Source organism: Chinchilla lanigera, unplaced genomic scaffold (genome assembly GCF_000276665.1).
Source record: "Chinchilla lanigera isolate Chin_1 unplaced genomic scaffold, ChiLan1.0 scaffold00002, whole genome shotgun sequence".
Classification (NCBI taxonomy): domain Eukaryota; kingdom Metazoa; phylum Chordata; class Mammalia; order Rodentia; family Chinchillidae; genus Chinchilla; species Chinchilla lanigera.
This window is the reverse complement of record NW_004955403.1, coordinates 9,136,956-9,154,748: the sequence shown is the minus strand read 5'-3', so window position 1 is coordinate 9,154,748 and position 17,793 is coordinate 9,136,956. Positions and strand designations below refer to the sequence as shown.

At 36.4% G+C, this 17,793-nt stretch overlaps 1 protein-coding gene across 5 annotated transcripts in view; it reads left to right on the top strand.

Annotated features, from left to right (window-relative positions):
* Ankar (ankyrin and armadillo repeat containing) overlaps nt 1–17,793 on the top strand; it is a 41,972-nt gene that overhangs the window by 20,211 nt on the left and 3,968 nt on the right. For 3 of the 5 annotated variants that reach the window (XM_013512359.1, XM_005373315.2, XM_005373316.2), the window contains 10 exons: nt 1,096–1,337; nt 6,252–6,420; nt 7,137–7,378; nt 7,549–7,702; nt 7,800–7,961; nt 9,917–10,023; nt 11,638–11,760; nt 13,365–13,523; nt 14,208–14,325; nt 17,097–17,206. In XM_013512359.1, the coding sequence (XP_013367813.1) occupies nt 1,096–1,337; nt 6,252–6,420; nt 7,137–7,378; nt 7,549–7,702; nt 7,800–7,961; nt 9,917–10,023; nt 11,638–11,760; nt 13,365–13,523; nt 14,208–14,325; nt 17,097–17,206 (1,586 nt within the window). Of the gene's footprint in view, nt 1–1,095; nt 1,338–6,251; nt 6,421–7,136; nt 7,379–7,548; nt 7,703–7,799; nt 7,962–9,916; nt 10,024–11,637; nt 11,761–13,364; nt 13,524–14,207; nt 14,326–14,594; nt 14,824–17,096; nt 17,207–17,793 lie in introns of those variants that run through there. The other 2 variants (XR_001233247.1, XM_013512361.1) reach the window with 2 other exon arrangements.

Here is a 17,793-nt window from a genome sequence, read left to right as displayed (position 1 = left end):
TTACTTTTATTTAGAAATGATCCCTATTCTGTACTCACACAATTTCATTTTCTAAAGGGAAATAGCAGAGTAAGTGCCTGGCCAGATCTGTAGCTAGCTCTGAATTTGCAAGTTTAAGTAATTACTTAGCCTCTATACCGCAGTTTCTTTTCTTTTTTTTTTTTTTTTTTTTAACCCCAGTTTCCTCATCAATAAATGGTTCAACTTCAAAGGGTTGTTGAGAACAGTACCGCCCAATTTAACCTTCTGAAATCGTGCAAATGTTCTCTTCATACCACCCAATGTGGACACTGAGAGCATGTGGGATACTCCATAAATAATGCTGAATAAATAAATAAATGAAGTAACATTTATTTAATTGTAGGTATCCCTCTAATGTATCCCTAAAAGCATGTACAAAAAGCTCTGTGTCCGAAAAAGTGAACCACAGACTTAAATCTTGAAGGATGCTTCATTTCACAAATAAATGAGTAAAGCCATTTAGTTCTACCATTCTCTTTTCCATCAGTCTGTGTGTTGTAGAGCAAGCTCTTGTTATTTCACATTGAATTGATGTAAATATAACAAGCATCCCGCTGACGCCGAATTTTCTGTTTTCAGCCCACCCAGTGATTTCAGTCTTTGAAGCAAGTGTAACTAACGAGGCTACTGTGCATTTTGTTAGATTCAGCTACTCTGTCTTTTCACTTGCTGGTATAACATAGGGACAGAATGTAATAAAAAATATTGAAATAATTGCACAAACACTAGCACACAAAGTTGATGCGATAACCAGAGCTAAACTCTACCACCCGGTTACTCAAATAATTTATCACTGATGTTAAATGAAAACTCAGGGTTATAAAAATAGCTTCAGGTTACCAACCCTCGGGGTATGCTTGTGGCTGTGAAATCAGATGTGTGAAAAGTGAGAATTGCTTGTAGTACAGACTAGACAAAGACATGTATTTATGTAATTTCAAGTGATTATTTTTATACGTAGAGAATTACTTGCTAGTCTCTACAATGCCCATAAACATGATTTAAACCTTGGCGTGATAAGTTGGCTGTAAATGATTACAAGATGTCATGACTTTTCTTGTCTTTTGTGTACAGGCACCATTCCTGCCTTAATCAACCTATTAAAAAGTCCCAAAATAAAGTTACAGTGCAAAACAGTTGGGTTACTGAGCAATATCTCCACCCACGTAAGTGTCGTGCATGCCTTGGTAGAGGCAGGCGCTATTCCGGCACTGATCAACCTCCTGGTTTCTGATGAACCTGAACTGCACTGTCGCTGTGCTGTCATTCTGTACGACATTGCTCAGTATGGAAACAAGGATATTATCGCCAAATTCGTGAGTGTTTTTCAGAGAACCCCAGTTTTGACTGATAGTAGTTCCCTCACATAGAAGTTGGCAAGAGACTCATGTTATTATCCAGGGCCAAAACTCTTAGGGATCAACAGAGAAGGGGAGAACGGGGTGGGGTGAAAAATATTTCACGAAGAAGTTGGCATTTGGGTAGTGGTGGAGCACTACCTAGTATGTCTGGGGCCTTGGGTTCTGCTTCTTCACTTTTTGTTTTATTAGTACATGTTTGCAGCACATAACGTTTACACCCCTTGTATGAAGTTGGTACAGGTACGTAACACATCTCCATTCCTTTTTGTATCCCCAGTCCTTTCCTTCCCCGCCCCTTCCCTCCGTCTCCTGATCCTCTTGCCCTTGAGAAAGCGCTCTCTCTCTCTCTCCCTACTTCCTTATATCTATTATTTTGTTCTTTATTTCTCATATAAGAGTAATCATGTAATATTTAAGGTTGTGTGTCTGTTTTATTTCATAACATTATGGTCTCGAGATGGATCGATTTTCCCACAAATGACTCAAGTTTATCTTTCTTTATGGTGGAATAGTACTCCACTGTGTGTAATACCATGTTTTCTTTCTTCATTCATCTGTTGATGGACATATAGGCCCTGGGTTCTAGCCTCACCACCACCAAAAGAAAAAAGGCATTGGAGTATAACCCTGAAGTAGAAAAGGAGGAGTTCTTCATATGTTAGTATATAGTGTTGGTTTCTTGCTGTTTATAAGACGATGTTATAAGAAATAATAACAAGCTGGGTATGGTGATACACTCCTATAATCCGAGCACTCTGGGAGGCTGAACCAGGAGGATTGAAAGCTCAGCCCCAGTTTGGGCCACTTTGCAATTTAGTGAGATACTGTCTCAAAATAAAAATTTAAAAGGACTGGCTATGTGGCTTAGTATGAAAGCCTTGGGTTCAATCACCAGACCAGGAAAGGAAAGAAAGAAAAAAAAAGGAGACAAGAAAGGAAGAAAGGAAGGAAGGAAGGAAGGAAGGAAGGGAGGAAGAAAGAAAGAAAGAAGGAAAGAAAGAAAGAAAGAAAGAAAGAAAGAAAGAAAGAAAGAAAGAAAGAAAGAAAAAGAAAGAAAAAAAGAAAAAGAAAGGAGAAAGAAGAAAACCATTTTAGTCATTGTTGTTCTGGCTGATAAATGCTATCTAATTGTGTACCAGAAGGAATTACAAGAAAATTATTTTAGTGATGTATTTCCATACTGTATTTTCTCATACAAAATCTATCATTAAATTATATCTTTTAGTATTTTAAGATTTTCTGAGTTACTTATAAGTGAAGTTTGTTTACATGATTTTTTCAGTTTTACGTATGTTCCTCACTGAGGATTGAGTCTTTTGCATTATAAAATGTACATTTTCACTAAGGTTAGTACTTTGGTCTTGAATTCCACCTCATCTAAAACTGTATTTGTGTTATTTCCTTTGTGATCTTATATTTAGTTTGCATTTTTTCATCCACCTTAACTTCTGAGTTAACAATTTTAGTTGTGTTTGTTCTCATTCATTTGGAAAATCTATCAGAAATACCTCAGAGTTAGCCAGTCTTATCCATTTAGACCTCATCGTGTTCAGTGATTCTGGTAATTAGAGTTAGGTAAGTGTATCCTTTGTATGCAATGCATGCAGTTTTGCTGTTGTCACTTTTTATTATCTCGCTTATGCTTGTTGATATGCATGTTATCTTAGTTCTGATCAGTGTTTTCTTATCTTTGAAGTCCAGATCTTACATATCCATATTGATTACCCTATTCTTCCTGGTACTTGGTGTATCTTTTCAACAGATCCATTTATATCACTTTAGTTTGAGGATGTTTCTTGAATTCGTATCTTTAAATATCTTTTTTGTAGTATTACTTCAATCCATTCATGCAACAAATGTTTATTGAAAGATTATTATGTGGTAGATAGAATCATGGATCCTAGGCTTATGGTAGTGAATAGTCCCAACTTCTATATGAAGTTTTTATTCTAGTTGAGGGCAACAAGACAATAAATGAATAAGTCAAACAAATGGAATGATAGATGAAAATAAGTGGTAAAAAGGAAACTAAAGCAGGGAATGGTGTGAGGGGAAACTTGGTGAATATATAGACTGTGTTGGTAGGAACTTGGTTCCAGGATCCTCACAGATACCAAAATCTGCAGATCCTCAAGGCCCTCATATATAAAATTGTGTATTTTCATACAATTTATGCATACCCTTATGCATAATTTAAATCATCTTGAGATTATTTGTAATACGTGCTACAATGTAAATGCTATGTAAATAGTAGTTGTGATGTATGGTGTACGGAATAATGACAACCTCTTCTGTACAAGTTCAAGTTTTTTCCCAAGTATTTTTGATTCAAAAATACTTACTGAATTATTTGAATCCACAGATGTGGAATCCAGGGATATGGAGGGCTAAGAGGCTGGCTTTTGACTATCGTCCTGAAGTAGATGAGCACTGTAGAACCTCTTCCATACATTTTCCTGTTGATAAGAGCACTCTAGGCTAAGAATATAAATGCAAAATGAATGAAGTAGGAGGGTGCCTGACATTTTGAAGGAATAGCAAGAAAGCCAAGGTAGCTGAGGGAATACAACAAGGAGACAGTCATGCAGTGAGGGGCCACATCGCATAAAGCCACATAGGCACATTTCCTCAATGTGTTAGGAAACGGTTGAATGGCTTTGGTCTAAAAAGTTTCCTGAAGAGATTTATATCTCTCTACTTTGTTTAAATAGGTAGGTAAAAATGATGCAGTAAAATTAATCAAGAAGCAGTTGCAGTGATTTAGATGAAATAAAATAGTATATTGAACCATGATGGCAACAGTGGAAATGATGAGAAGTGGTGATATTTTTTATTATCTTTTAAAAACTGAGCCACTTCATGATACAATGAAAAAAAAAAAACTGATTCACTAGGACTTGTAGAAAAGTTGCAGGGAACCAACAAGACTAAGAAGAAATAGCCAACCTGAAGAATCTGTTGACCTATCAGTTACTGCAAAAAAGTATTTTAAGAAACTGAATATGCTCAATGATGATTAATACCGTTGTAATATGAAAATCAAACATTGAATATTGAAAATTTTGAGCATTGAATCACTAAATTTGTTGATCAGTTCTCTATCCTTGTCTCAAAAATTCTTTTTCTAGCTCTGGTGCCTCTCCTATGTACTCTTGTTTTATAATGGTGATTGTTTCACTTTTCATTTAATCATATGACACATTTTGTTGCAATTTTTATCTACTTCATGGCAAAATTTTTCTGATGAATATTTATTTTATTCTGTACCTACCAATATAAGAAAACACCACAGATTGGATAATGTATAAACAACAAAATGTATTTATCATCATTCTAGAGGCTGAGAAGTCCAAGATCAAGATGCTAGAATGTTCAGTGTCTGGTGAGGGTTGTTGTCTGCTTCCAAGATGGCACCCTGTCATGTCCTCACATGGTAGAAAGAAGGACAAAAGAACCTAGCTATTTCTTTCCCACTCTTTTATAAGATCACTGATCACCTAAAGGCTTCTATCTCTTAAAATGGTCACAGTGGGGTTTAACTTCCTACAGATGAATTTTGGAGAGACACATACATTCACACCATAATATCTTTCTTCATCTGTCATATGTTTTTCCTATTTTTTCTTAGATTTGGACAGGTTCTGTACAGATTCTTTTCATATCATTACTTGTCTTCTATAGGTGAGTTCTTTCTGGCTCAGCTATTTTGCAGGAAGTAGATGAGGGAAAGGGCATAGAACAAAGTTCTAGGCTAGTAAAATTATTTCTTATGCCATAGGGTTGTATGCATGAGTCCTTCTATCTTTACTTTTCCCTAGCCATAGAAATTAGTGGTGCATGAAACTTCAAAAGAGGATATTATCTTTTCCACAATGTAAAAACTCTGTCTCTTCCTTTGTAACCTCTCCAGTGGGCTATTTCTTCCACTCTTTTCAGCATGATTCCTTGTTCATCTTTTCTCTCTGGTTTTGAAACTTTATGCTCAACAGGCCTGGGAAAGAGCCTGCTGCTACTCTAAGTATTAAAAATGGGGAATTGGGTTTCTTTTTCTGCCCTTCAAAGTCAACTCAATTATATTTGGAAAACTGTGCTCTACCGGTTGTTCCTATGGTCATTGGCTAGAGGAGATCTCTCCCAAGCGCACTGGCAACTCATACACGTTTATTATATTTCAATATTGCCAATGTTTTCTAGCTTTATTAAGAAAGGGGTTGTATTTCTTTCACTCATTGCTTGATATCCTTGCATTCTTTCTGTTGGCAGGGACAAATGCCATCTTCATGCCATTAAAATGAGCAAATTATATTCACATTTAAAAGTAGTACTTGGTGTGGCACAAACATAATTACTAGTTACCACTGCAGTGTTCACAATGGCAAATGCTTCCAAATGGAGTAATGTACAAGTATATTCAATTACTCTCAGCCAGTTGCTTCACTTCTTAGATATTTATTAAATGCTACAATGAACTTGCAGGCTCAAAATGCTTTAGTTGCCATTTTCAGATGTATTTATTGAATATTTACTTTTTATGAAAATGTAAGATTTGTTTAAAATGGTATTAACTATCATTTAATGTGCTATAACAGTACACATATTTGTTTACAGACCATTGTTCTCTCTTAATTTTTTGAGACAGGGTTTTGCTTTGTAGTTCAGGCTGGCCTTGAGCTTACTCTACAGCCCAGGCTGGCCTCAAACTCACAGTGATCCTCCTGCCTCAGCCTCCCAAGTGCTGGGATTACCTGGCTTGTTCTCTCTTAAATAAGCAGATATTTACTGCAAGAAAAGCAATAGATTTGTATTTCTAAGCAAGCAAACATTGTATATATCGTATATCAATTTAAGTAATTTTTTGTTTATTTTTAGAATGGAATCCCAGCTCTGATAAATCTCTTGACATTAGATATGGAAAACGTGCTAGTAAATGTAATGAACTGTATACGAGTATTATGCATAGGATATGAAAATAATCAAAAAGCAGTGAGAGACCATAATGGCATCAAACACCTTATTAGATTTCTGAGTAGTGATTCCGGTGAGCCTCTACCTCTGTGAAATTTAAAAGGGAATAGATTTATTAAGTGAAATAAACATGGATTTGGGCTTGTCCTGGATTTGCCTTTAAATGGACCTAGAAATGCACAAGTATGACTCAAATATCTGGAACCTTTAAATTTAAACTACTGAGTTTATAAAAGGATTCAACTCTCGAAAGTATTGTTTTTAAAATATTTAATTAAACATGTTTATAAATAGAAATATTGACAAGAATAGCGAAACAAAGCAGATAATGTGCTCAGAGGAGTAGAAGTCTCCAGTGTGACTAGCACACATACTGATCATTAATGGTACATTTAGAAAACCTGAAACCTGGGGAAATGTTTTAATGTCATTCATTTGTTTTTTATTTTTTGTCTTTTTTATTTTAAAGAAAAGAAAAATAAACAGTAAAAACAATGGTATAAAATTTCAAAACAAGATTAAAGTAGAGTAACCATGGTCAGTACATTGAGTATTGTTATCCTCAAAGTAGCTGCTCCTGTTACAAGACAGGCATGAAAAATTGATCAGACAACACAGGCATAAACCTTTCCTTTCAATGAGCTAACGGGAATTAGTAGTATAGCTATTTATTGTGTGTGTGTGTGTGTGTATATATATATATATATATTTTTTTTTTTCCTTTTCCCTTCCTTCTTTTCTCCTTTGCTCCATCCAGTTTCTCTAACTTGTTTTTTAATTCATTGGAAGATGTGCTGCAGGCTGTGTCTTCCGCCACGATAGCTGAAGTCGCACGTGGCAATAAGGCAGTTCAGGACGCTATTGCTCAGGAAGGAGCGATCCCACCCCTGGTAGCGCTTTTCATAGGAAAACAACTGAGTGTCCAAGTGAAAGGTGCAATGGCTGTGGAATCCCTGGCGAGTTACAACCCTCCTATACAGAAGGCCTTCCTGGAACATAAATTAACTAAGTATCTTTTAAAACTCCTAAAGGTATGAATTTTATCATTGCGGGCCTTTTTTTTCCCCTCAGATGACTTATTCCATTTTGAAGTTTTAGTGAATAAAATACCAAAACCAATCCTGGAATGAACATTTTATAAAACGTGCATCCCTAAAGCATGCTGTAAGTGCTCACTGAGTTCATTGAATGTTTTCAATAGGCATTTCAAGTAGATATTAAGGAACAAGGAGCCATAGCTCTTTGGGCTTTGGCAGGACAAACACTGAAACAGCAGAAGTACATGGCGGAACAGATCGGATACAACTTCATCATAAATATGCTTTTGTCACCATCTGCCAAAATGCAGTATGTTGGTAAGTTTCTTTCTATACACAAATCTGCACAAGGTCCCAGGGCAAGGGAGCATTCTACCTCTCTTCCTCTTTTTTTCTTTACTTTTCTTTAAACCAGGAGGTGAGGCAGTCATAGCTCTAAGTAAGGACAGCAGGATGCATCAAAATCAAATATGCGAAGGCAATGGAATTGCACCACTGATTCGCTTACTAAGAATTCATAAGATAGCCGAAGGCACGCTTCTCAGCGTCGTCAGAGCAGTGGGGTCCATTTGTATCGGTCGGTATACTTCTTCTCAACTCCTTAAATAGCTGTAAGAGAAAGAAAGCTCACAGGGAGAGAGACAGAAGCTAATCTCTTCTCCACCCCCACCATCAGAGCCCTTAACTGTATTTAATCGCTAAAAAATGCATAAAAATTTCTCCAAGACATTTGTGAGTAAAATCAGTGTAAAACCGTAATTTTTTTTGTTTTTTCTCCGGTACCAGGAACTGAACTCACGACCTTGCGCTTGCCAGGCAGGCGCTTTGCCGCTGAGCTAAATCCCCAGCCCCTAAAACCGTAATTTTGTATCAGTCTTGTTCTTGAACTCTGCATAGAATGGAAAATGAAGACAAGAGGCTTAAGTATTGACTTAAAAGAGTTTTTAACTTGAGAAAAAAATTTTTTTTAGATTTCAAGCACTGTATGTGTTTATACGTCTAGATGTTTCAATGCTGGGGCATAGTTTTCAGTTTCAATCTCTTTCCATAATAATTCTTTGTTTTAAAGTGGTCTTTTGGCCAGGTGTTGTGGTGTATGCCTGTAATCCTAGCACTCAGGGGGCTGAGGCAGGAGGCTCACAGTGAGTTTGAGGCCATCCTGGGCTACGTGGAGAGTCCAAGGCTACTCTGAATTGCAGAGTGAGACCCTGTCTCAAAACACCCTCCCAAAATTAAAAAAAAAAAGAAGTGGTCTTTCTTGTAAAGCAATTGGCTTTTTTTCAGTGCCTGAAAAAAATGAAGTGTCAGCAACTGACCTGTAAAAAATAAATATCTGGGCTCTTCTCCAAGTTTATGAATGCAGAGGACTGATCACAGACTGTTTCTTACAAACAGGAAGACTTTTACTTCTCGGTCATTGTGTTTCCTCAAAAGTAACCCAGGGGGATGAATGACAGGGATCAGCTCCAATCCTTTCCTTCTCCTTGCTTTCCCCTTTCCCCCAGCATTCATTACTCTAAGACAGTCTGCCACAGAAGGTGGTGTTTCTTCGCGCTTTTTTTGCCAGAGACTGTGGTATACAATGTAGGTACTTATAAAATGTTAGAATTTGTTTTCATATACATATATATATATAAATTATATATACACACATAGTTTGCCTAATACACACACACTCACACCCACACACCAACACACAGTTTTTCTCATTAGTTCACTCCCATCTGTCCATATCAGTGGGAGGTGGAGGAAGGGAAGGAAATGAAAATGTTCTCAGCTGGGAGTTTAGCTCAGCGGCACAGCACCTGCCTGGCAAGCGTGAGGTCGTGAGTTTGATTCCTGGTACCAGAAAAAAACAAAACAAACAAAAAAACAAAAATGTTCTCAACTCCTATTTCCCCAGCCCCTGCTTCACACTCCCCCAGAGAGCAGTATGTGGACAGCTTCTCCGAGGCCTAATGTGTTTTTACTCAAGTATGTAAACACGTTATGTGAGTACAGTGTTATGACATTCATTGGCAAAAAACTCACACAGAGTTAAAGTTGTTTGCAAATGTCTACTAAGAAGAGATGACCAGAGCTGTCCACTGAAATTAGGCTTGTAGTTTAAAGTAGTGTGCTACCATGGGAGACAGTATGATTATCTTTTAGTGCATGTAATGTAAGGAATTTAGTGATGTACATCAGTCATTTTTGCAAAAATAAGCTTTCTGAGGGAAATAACAATGATGAATACCTTAATAAATGGTACTATTATTACCATTCCTTGATCATATAGGATTTTTCTAACTTATTTGCTGTGTATCTACTGAAAGCCATTCACAATTCTAATAATAAAGTCTCCATGTTTAGTCACTGTGCCTCTTAAAAATTAATATAGAACTATTAAAATAGTGCCAGGATAGCATTTACTGTTCTGGTTTACTATTGATATTACCTTAAGACAGTCTATTACCCACTAATCAAGCTATGTTTGATTTTACTGTTTAGAAGAGTAAAAAAATTAGCTCGCTGACACATAGATTTTTATAGGTGTAGCCCACACAAGTAATCCCATTAGTCAACAATTTATTGTGGATGAAAATGCCTTTCCAATACTTATGCAACTACTGAGAGATCACCCTTCATCTAACATTAAGGTATATATCAAGGTTTAAATTTTTTTAATATAGTAAAAATTATATATAAGTATAATTTTAACAATAATCTGTATCTTAACGTAAGTTCACAAACATAAAAATTTAACCTTTTAAGGTTTGCCTAAGACCTTTTGTTTTAAACAAAAACAGTTGCTACCAACCATAAATATAGTAAATTTTATTTAAAGCATGATTCCTTCAAATATGACTAGAAAGTCTTATGTCCTTTACTCTTCAAAGAAAAATTTTCCTCGGATATTTAATTACATACTCACAGGCTATCTTCTCTGCTTCCTCAGAGAGTGATTACTACGGTTGGGTGTGGGTATTGAGGATGACTGCCCTACATGGCAGTATTTCTCAGGTACAAATGAATACCGTGAGTCTATCACCATTCAAGCCACCCCACAGCCCTGCAAGCAGCCTGTGTCGGCTGGTGGCTGTGGGTTTCTTCCAGCTGGACATCATGAGAATTATTACGGGTCGCAGAAAAGTTCTGCACTCTTCCATTTACCTTTCATAAAATGCCCTTCATAAGATGATATTTACATCAACTCAAATCCTTTCACCAAGGCTTTAGAAATACATCAAATCTACAGTTGGCTAGGCAAGAAACTACAACAAAAAATACATTTTCTTCTCAAAATTTGGTATTGGATTTGCTAGACATGATGAAATAGAAACAACATGGATGAAAAATGTGTAACTAAACAGCAATGTTGATCCTACTGGGTAAGTTACATGCTTTTTGGACTTGAAAGAGATCATTATGAGATGATTAGGAAAACATATGCCAGCAATATTTTGGCTTAAATTATAATTAAAAACTACACTGACCTTCCATGTACAAATACGTTTCTTAAAACTATGGAAAAGTGGCATGAAAAATATTATTTTAAAATGTTCATTTTCATGGAGAAACAGTTTACTGCACCCATGTGTATTTCAATACTCCAATACATTTTCAATAATTTTCCTCAAAATAATTCTGTAATGGACCCAGTATTTCACAATAGTTAAGCAACTACGTTTTTCAAATTCTTAATGTTTTTCATGGAAATGCATAGTTTAGCATTTTTAAAAACTCATCTGAGTCCCAATAATATACAAAGTTCACCTCCCAATGGGCTTCAGAATGTACGCTAAAAGACTCCAAATCTAGAGGAGAAAAAATCTATTTCTTAATGCTACAAGGCTTTGCTTAAATTAGTAGGTGTTCATCAAGACTGCACATCTCGATGACCAGTAGCTGACAAGCAATTTCAGCTTTATAACCCAGGCCAGAAAACATTTACAAACATTTTTTTAGATGTGGAAGGAATACAACTATGCACTTAGGGTAAGACCCCCTTCCATGCCCTGCTAACCACAATGGCCCCCCTTGTGCCCTCAACTGGTGCTGAGGTGATCCCGGCACACAGAAAGGAAGGGTATTCCCAGATGCTGAAAATTATGAACACTTCCTCCAAAAGTTGTGTTACGCTTTGACTACTGATCAGAGAACCAGAATATTGTATTATACTTTAGCAAATTTTACAGTGTCTTTCTATAATATATCCTGTATCAATATTTATACAATGAAGGGAAAATAATTTCTGAAACCCACATATTTAGGTTGAAGTGGCATTTTCCTTGGCATGCATCGTTCTCAGGAATGATGAATTACAGAAACAATTACAAGAAAATGAAGGGTTTAAATATTCCGATGTCCTCTATCTTCTTCACTCAACGGATAAGGTAAAACCTTTACAAAATATTCGAGCTCATTTAGAACAGAATAGTTTTTAAACCACACTCTCAAATTATCATCAAATGTCTCTCCTGGCAATAGTCAAATGTATTATTTGAGAAAAGAAATGTAAAAGTTCTCTTTGCGGGTCACTAGTTTGTAATGGTGTAATAATATATATTTTATACATTATGTACAACAATACATATTTTTCATAGCTGTATCATTTCATCTTTGAAATGCACTCATTTTAGTGTGAGGTGAGGTACCAGAAAACAAATTTCTTCTGTTCTGAATTAAACCTTTAACCTAATTTCAAGTGTGTTATCTGTCTCTTACACAATACTCTAAAGTGCACAATACTCTCAAACTGTTTGTGATGAAGAAATAAGCTTTTCCAAGAAATCTGTTAAGGAAAGAAGACTGTAGAAGAAAAAAGCTTAACATTTTGAAGCAATTTTAGACTTTCCAATATTTGCAAAAGTGCAGAGGGCCCCCTACGTGACTCTTTTCCTTATCTCATCAACTGGCTTTAAGCAATGCATCTAGCCTGATACGGATGTGTGAGCCAGTGCTCCATGCTGTGCGCTGGGATGAGCCTTGGGATAGAAGCTATGACTTCCTGGAGCCTGAAAGATTATACATCAGAGCTGAAGCACCGACCCCCAAACATTAGGTACTATCTCAGTTGATTTATGCAGATTACTGTTTCTGCACATCCTTCTCTCGGCATTGCAGAGGTGATTTCAAGCCTCCTACCTAGCCCAGCTCATAGCACTCACCCACTTCCCAGGGTTCTCACACCCTCAAGCCGCTCCCTTCTTCATGAATGAGTAAAGTCTGGGTTCAGCCTTGGGTGGAGGCCTTTGTTCCGGATGGCCATCCTTGTGGCTGGACTGAGGACCCCTTGACTCCCCATAACTACAGACACGCCTTAGTGCCTTTATTCTCGCCATGGGTTGCACTGGAAGTGGTAGATTGGAATTCACTCGCTAAAATTCCAATAACTTTTCTTGGGATTACAAATACAAACTTCCTGGGCTGCAGCTAGGATGGGGAAAGGCGCTCTATACAAAAGTAGTTCAGAGTATTCTAGCATACCCTCTTACCAGTTTTTCTAATATCTGCCAGAAAATGAACCTTGACACAAAACTATTAACTCATCTCCAGATTTACTTGTATTTTGCCAGTTTTCTCATCAATACCCCGGCTCCACTCGAGGCTCTCACAGTACACCCAGTTGTTACAGCTCTGTAGTCTCCAGTTTCAACACCTGCTCAGGTTGTATCCTTCACTATGTTGCAACAATAAACTGATGGAGCTGTTTCTTTTAACGAAATGATTATTCATTGGCCTACTCAGTAAGCTAATAGTTTCTTTAGAAATTAACAAGCTTTCTGTTCTTCTTCCTGCCACAAGCAAGCTCTCTGTTCATTTCATCTGTTCAGTGACACTCTGGGTAACTGCTCTTTGTTTTCCTCAGTAAGGTTGTATTTTACTTGCATGAATAAGAATGAAATATATTTTAATGGGCAAGAATTTAAAACCTATTATTTTGACAACATGACACATGAAGCAAGTTAAACAAAATGCACATTTCTCCTATTTCTAGGATATTTGCTTAAGAGCAGCCTATGCGTTAACCCTTTTTGCCTTCAACAATCGCTTTCAACAATACTTAATACTGGAAAGTGGAAAAATCACCCTGTCCATTTTTGAACCTTTTCTTCAATCAACAGTTGAAACTGAGAGGTCAATGGCAGCATTTCAGGTATAAAATAAAAAGTTCACAGTTTCAAGTTCCTAAGTCTATTTTTAGTGAAAAATTAAAAATACACCGGTAAAATGTTTTCTGATTTGTAAAATTTAGTACTTTGTATAATTAGTCCCCTCTACTACCTCATAAAACTCCATTAACTGGGAGAATTTCTTCATTCATGTAGAACTGAACAAGTAACAGGGAACGTTTGCCTTCATTCCCTCATTGGATGCTTAGAGCAACCCTGGGAGGTTGATAGGCCGGTGATATTATTCCTCTGGCCCCACAGGAGAAGGAAATAATTAGAGAAACACAGCAGTGTCCATGACAGGTTTTCTAACTGCACATCTTTACCCGATTATGCTGATTCTTCAACCCAATCATGATTATCTGTATTTGGATTCTTAGTCTTATTCTCTCTTCATTTTCTATCCTTTAACTTTTAGAAGTACTTTCTATGAACATATACCTCAAAGATGCAAAATTTACGAACCCTGTAGGAAGAATATATGTCCCATTATGGTCACTGCTCTGACTGGTTAGGGGCGAGTACTCTAACTCCTCCTCCCTATTACCACGTGCTTTTCTTTTATCGGATTCTATCAACACCTAAGAAATATTCCCCACCACATGACAAAAGTTCAGAGAAGCTGAGAAGAAAATGTTCAATGATTCCATGCATCTTTTTGTCTTTAGATTATTGTATTAGCTAAAGTCATCATAGATGTGGACCATATTACTTTGTCTGCAAGAGGAGTTACTATTTTAGTCAACAGTCTGTACTCGTACAAGCATACCACTATTGTCTTGACAGGTGAGAAATGACTAGTGCTAATTGTATACACACAAAACTGTTTCCAAAAATTATTCTTGTAATTTGAGCAATAGGGAAATAATACGCCTGACCCTGTGTCACACAAGTTGAGAAATGAACTCACGTTAATCTATGTGGAACTCGAGAGTCAGTGTACATTTAACAATGGACATCCACACTGCACCCTGAAAAGGAGCAGAGTTAACTCTGAACATGGCCTTTCTTGCTCTTCTAATTACTTTTTCAAACCCCAAATTGTTTTTTTCCAGGCTATAAAATGAGAATTCTCCTATGAACAGCCAACAACAAGATATACACACTGATTTATACCTAGAAGATGTGCACTGATACTTCTCTGTCTGGTTTAGTTTACACAAACTGTGTGCATTTTCCTAGTTGTTTAGGTGTTTTCTGTGCCACACAGCAAAGCAAAATGGTTCAGCAGAGTTCCTGACACAATGTGAGCCTGTAACTTCACGTCAGGCCAGCTCACACAAAGTAGGTGACTAGTAAGGTTTATATGACTTGGCATATCACTCCTAATAAATAACTAAATATTCTTTTTTTAAACTGAAATAGACCACTGATGGGAATAAAAGAAATTTCACCTGTACCACAAAATTACCTTATTATGGAGTATATTTGTATGGCAAGGGGAAAAGTTAAGCAAATGGAAAGTGTCCGATGGAAACTGGCTAGGGAAAATATGTATAAAAGAAATTATTAAAAAGATTTTCATCTAAACAACATTATTTTTTGAAACTTTTTAAAGAGAAAAAACAATAAAATAACAACAAAGACAAAAACAAAACAACACAAAAACAATAAAAATGATACAGAATTTCAAAACAAGGTGATAGGAAGTTAACAATGACTGTTATATTACATATTGTTATCTTCAACGAAGTAGCTCAGATTACCAGATCTAAGATCAATCTTGCATTCTAAACATTATTAATTTCAGTCTCTTAGTAATTCTGTGACTCTGAGAAACAAGTGCAGTGGGTTTAGCTTTTATGCATTAAATGGCACAGATACCTGCTTTTGAATGTTCTCCACTGAATCTCAAAAATCACTGGGCCTTCTCTGCTGGCTGGCACCAGCGTCCTATGCATGTCCAGAGTCACAGCATATCCCGGGCATCTCAGCCCAGCCACACAATCGGGCCTCGGGAACAGTGTAAGACAAACTGCTCAGTGTCCTAGCTGCCACAATTCCCAGAACAGGCTCTAAAGACATAGAAATTTTGCAGATATTGTGAACTGGGAAAAAACTGTGCAAAAGAAAAGACAAAGTATGGTGGAGGAAAGGAGAAATGAAGAAAGGGAAAAAAGAAAAAAAAATTTGTATGCACAAGATAGTTAAGATAGGTTTATAGCTAACTTCTCTTAGTTCCTTGAAAAGAATGCTTTGTGCTAATATTGTTTAGACAAGATACCATGCCTACTATCTTGTACTCTGATTAACTAATAGGAAGACAACAGTATGTAATGTATCCACTATTGTAACTGTCCCACTGACCTATTTCCAAACTGGAAATGTATCAGCTATTGTAACCAGCCTACTAACCTTTTCAATGTTTGTTTGTTTGCTTTCTTTAAAATACAAACAAAATAAAACAAAGGCACAGAAGTTTTGCAGAGTGGCATTTCTATGGCCAAGTGTCAAGTTTTCCTATGTGTATTTAGCTTCTCTCCGAAGTTCCTGCTCCTACTCCTGAGTACTACAAACCTAAATCTTCCTGCTTCTTCTAGGCCCTTCATGTTTCCCAGTGCTTACTTCCCAGATTTAAAGGCATCTTTTTAACTCCACAAAAACGTTACCTTTAGGCAACTTTTCCTTTCCATACAACCCAGTCTTCTCCAACTGAGGGAGAATTCCTCGGCTTCTAGAGGCCAGGAAAACATACAAGAGAACAAAACTCAGTTCCTATCTAAATATAGCATCCACTCATAGATGCAGAAACACATTTATACTTTATTTATTTATTTGTACGGGAAATTGAACTCAGGACCTTGTGTTTGCCAGGCAGGCACTGTGCTGCTGAGCCATTTCCCTGGCCCCTACATTTAAGTTTTAAAATATCAATATGAATGAAATAGTGTTAAGTTGATAGCTACACAGTTTATTATTTTAATTACAGAGTCACTTTATCATTTTCAGTCCCCAAATACTTTTTTTATGGTCAGAACTTCAACGATTTTAAGTTTAAATAAGTAATACATTCCTTGATTGTATAATATCATTAAGGTCTTAAAGCCATTCGAACTGCAAAAAGAACATTCTAAATTTCCTTATGACATTCAATCATTACGTTGTCATTTAAAAAACAACAACCTCAAAATATATTTGAAGCCACAGAAAGAAGGAAACTTTTTCTTCTTCTTTTTTTTTTTCTTTTTTCCGGTACTGGGAATCGAACTCACAACCTTGCACTTGCCAGGCAGGCGCTGTGCCGCTGAGCTAAATCCCCAGCCCGGAAGGAAACTTCTGATTTAAAAAAAATTTCTACTTTTTAAAAGCCTGTTTAATTCCTATTATTTGTGACAGAAAATCAAACCATAATTTTGGGTAAAGTTTATTCTACATGCATATAAAGTATATTATTACATATAAAAGTTTATTCTACATACATATAAAATAGTTTATTTTACATACATATGCATTTCTTCATTTACCAGAGATGTAAAGCAATATACAAATTAACAAAAGCACTGCGTATTGATTTATCATTTAAATGACACAATCATGTTTTCTTGTTTAATCCATAGGAAATTTAATAGCTAGCCTGGCTCACTCCAGAGCTGGTATTCCAGAAGCATTTATTACATTAGGAACAATCCAGCGACTCTGCTACCACTTGTACTCAGGAAGAGAAGAGGTAAAAAACAAAACTAATTTAAAAACTGAATATACTAAAAATACAGAAAGGCATAGCATGTGAGAGGCTGGTGCTGCCGGTGGTAAAAAGAATTTACCAGTAGCCAAGAAATACAGAAAAGGGAAGAGTTTATTGATCCACCGCAAGAGAGAAGTGGGCAAGTTAGGGGAAAGGCTGAGATTTTTATATTTGATTTCAACGTCATTCCTGCTCCGTCAGGTCAAGGTTTCTTGGTTGTCAGGATGGCCAGGTGTTGTTTGAAGACGGAGTACAGTTTTGTTCAACAGGATCCAGTGCTCTTGGCTTTGTTAGAAACAACCCTCTGGATAAAATTCATAGCAAATAATGGTAGCACAATGTATGTCTGTACTTAAAAGGGACTTTTTACATTATATTCAGATAGGGGAAGAAATGGTATTCTTTAAAATATGACAAATGATTAGCTATCTAGTGATGTATGTGTAGTTTTTGTGTATAGTTTACAGGGGGAAAGTTAATGTTCTACTCCAGATCAATCACACAGCTGCAGTGTAGCATTTTTTAAATTATTTTTTGCTTTTATTTTATATATTTTAGATATAGTGATC